Source organism: Aptenodytes forsteri, unplaced genomic scaffold, assembly GCF_000699145.1.
Source record: "Aptenodytes forsteri isolate BGI_AS27 unplaced genomic scaffold, ASM69914v1 Scaffold237, whole genome shotgun sequence".
NCBI classification, from domain to species: Eukaryota; Metazoa; Chordata; class Aves; order Sphenisciformes; family Spheniscidae; genus Aptenodytes; species Aptenodytes forsteri.
Genome location: NW_008794451.1, coordinates 2242893 through 2244531, shown reverse-complemented (window position 1 = coordinate 2244531; position 1639 = coordinate 2242893). Strand labels below are relative to the sequence as shown.

At 48.4% G+C, this 1639-nt stretch overlaps 1 protein-coding gene and 1 long non-coding RNA gene across 2 annotated transcripts in view; both read left to right on the top strand.

Moving 5' to 3' along the window:
• Positions 1-54: 54 nt before the first annotated feature.
• On the top strand, positions 55-965 carry LOC103908137. The gene is made up of 3 exons (XR_658143.2): positions 55-141; positions 534-618; positions 806-965. It is a non-coding gene; the product is annotated as an uncharacterized LOC103908137 (long non-coding RNA).
• A 286-nt stretch (positions 966-1251) lies between these two features.
• TECR (trans-2,3-enoyl-CoA reductase) overlaps positions 1252-1639 on the top strand; it is a 27112-nt gene continuing 26724 nt past the window's right edge. Inside the window, exon 1 of the mRNA XM_019474903.1 lies at positions 1252-1343. Coding sequence (XP_019330448.1) covers positions 1252-1343 — 92 coding nt within the window. The remainder of the gene's footprint in view (positions 1344-1639) is intronic.

The following is a 1639-nucleotide window of genomic DNA, read 5'->3' as shown; positions in this document are numbered from 1 at the left end:
CCCCCGGGCCGGACGGGGCTCCGTGCCTGCGCCGGGCCGTGAGCCACTGTGGTGGGCCCGACGTAATCGTAAGCTGCTCTGCAGGCTTAGTAAAATCGATGAAACCATCGGAATTTCGGTCGTGACGCTTTTAAGTAGCGGGTAGTCGTTGACGGGCGCTGAGATAAAAGGCCCAAAAAAGGAACCCAAATGCTGATTCCATTCGGTTGTGTTTACGCTTCGATGATGCTTAAAACTTCACGTCAGGGCGTAACTCCGGTTTCATACCGGCTGATCTCAGCGAAGACGCACCGGGTGAAACTTGAAGGATTACGGTTTGGGGAGGTTTTTTTAAAACCCGGCGGCTTCAGGAAAGCCGCACTCTGAACGTTGAAGTCCTTCTGCACCGGAGAGTCAAGGGGTGTGTGTGTGTGTTTTTTTCTCTTTTTTTTTCCCTCATAACTACAGTTGAAGGGAACAGTAAGCCACAAACCGTAATTTTGCTGTCAGCACGGGAATCGGAGTTGTGTTTCTGACAGATTTTCCTTCCCCAGGCTCCACGGTGCGCTAATACGGAGAACCAGTTTGCGTAACTTCTGTCAGTCTGAAGCACTGCCTGATGGCGTTCTGGTGCAGAAGGTTAGTCTGAATGTTCTTTATATTTGTCTTCCGATTACTTTTCCTACTGGATTACGTTCATGTATTTGAAACGTTTTCTTCGTTGTATGAATACAGAGCGTCTGGCAGTGAAAGACACTGAAAGAAATGTCAGCTTCTTTGGAAAAGTAGTAATTTTGTTTTCTTTTTCTTTAACATAAAACTCCAGAAGGTCTAACCTGGCCCAGAGGTTAACCATCCAGACTCGTAACCGGCTTGAGGAGGAGCGTACACCTCCATACGCCTTCGCAGGCTTGCCCATATTTGCGCTAGCAGTGAATTCTGTCCCGTTGGGTCTTTCTGACCGGCCTGCCGGCTTTCCAGGAGAGGCCTTTTTTCTTGGTGAAATTTATTCTCTGATATTTCATTTAAGTAGCTTTGATGGTTGTACTTCTATGGAAGCAGGTTAAATTTGGGGATTGCAGAAGGTTTTCAAACAGCGCCTAGCATAAATCTTTCCGTCTAATGGGAACTTACGGCAGTGAAAAAGCAATGTTCCCTTAGAGCGCTGTAGAATTTGCTGATACTTAATTACCTTAGCTCTGGAAAAAGGATATCACGTAATGAAGACGGGTTGGAGGAAAAACAGTATCAGCCTCTGGCCCGCTTTATGCCATGCGTTCAATTCTCAGCGGCGGCAGGAACACGTCACAGGAGAAGAAGGGATCTCAGCAGAGTTCTGTTGTCAGTCCAGTCACCCCTGCAACGTAAGGTGAACTATCAGAGAAAGAAAAGAGGATGTTTTCTACCCGATGGCCGGTTGTATTTTTGCAGGTTGCCTCAGTAAGCTACTTCAGGTCTGCAAAAAATACGAAACGCGATTGATTTCCTGCAGTAGTTCGGTAACGTTCGAAGAAAAATAAATTGCCCTGTGGGATGAAACGCCACTGAATCGTCGCTCCAGGCGGTGGGTGCGTGTTGCTCCTCGCTCCCAGTTTTTGAACACCGGGAGCTGCAGAACTTGGCTGGTGCGAGGCGCCGGCGGTCCCCCGCACTGCCGCAG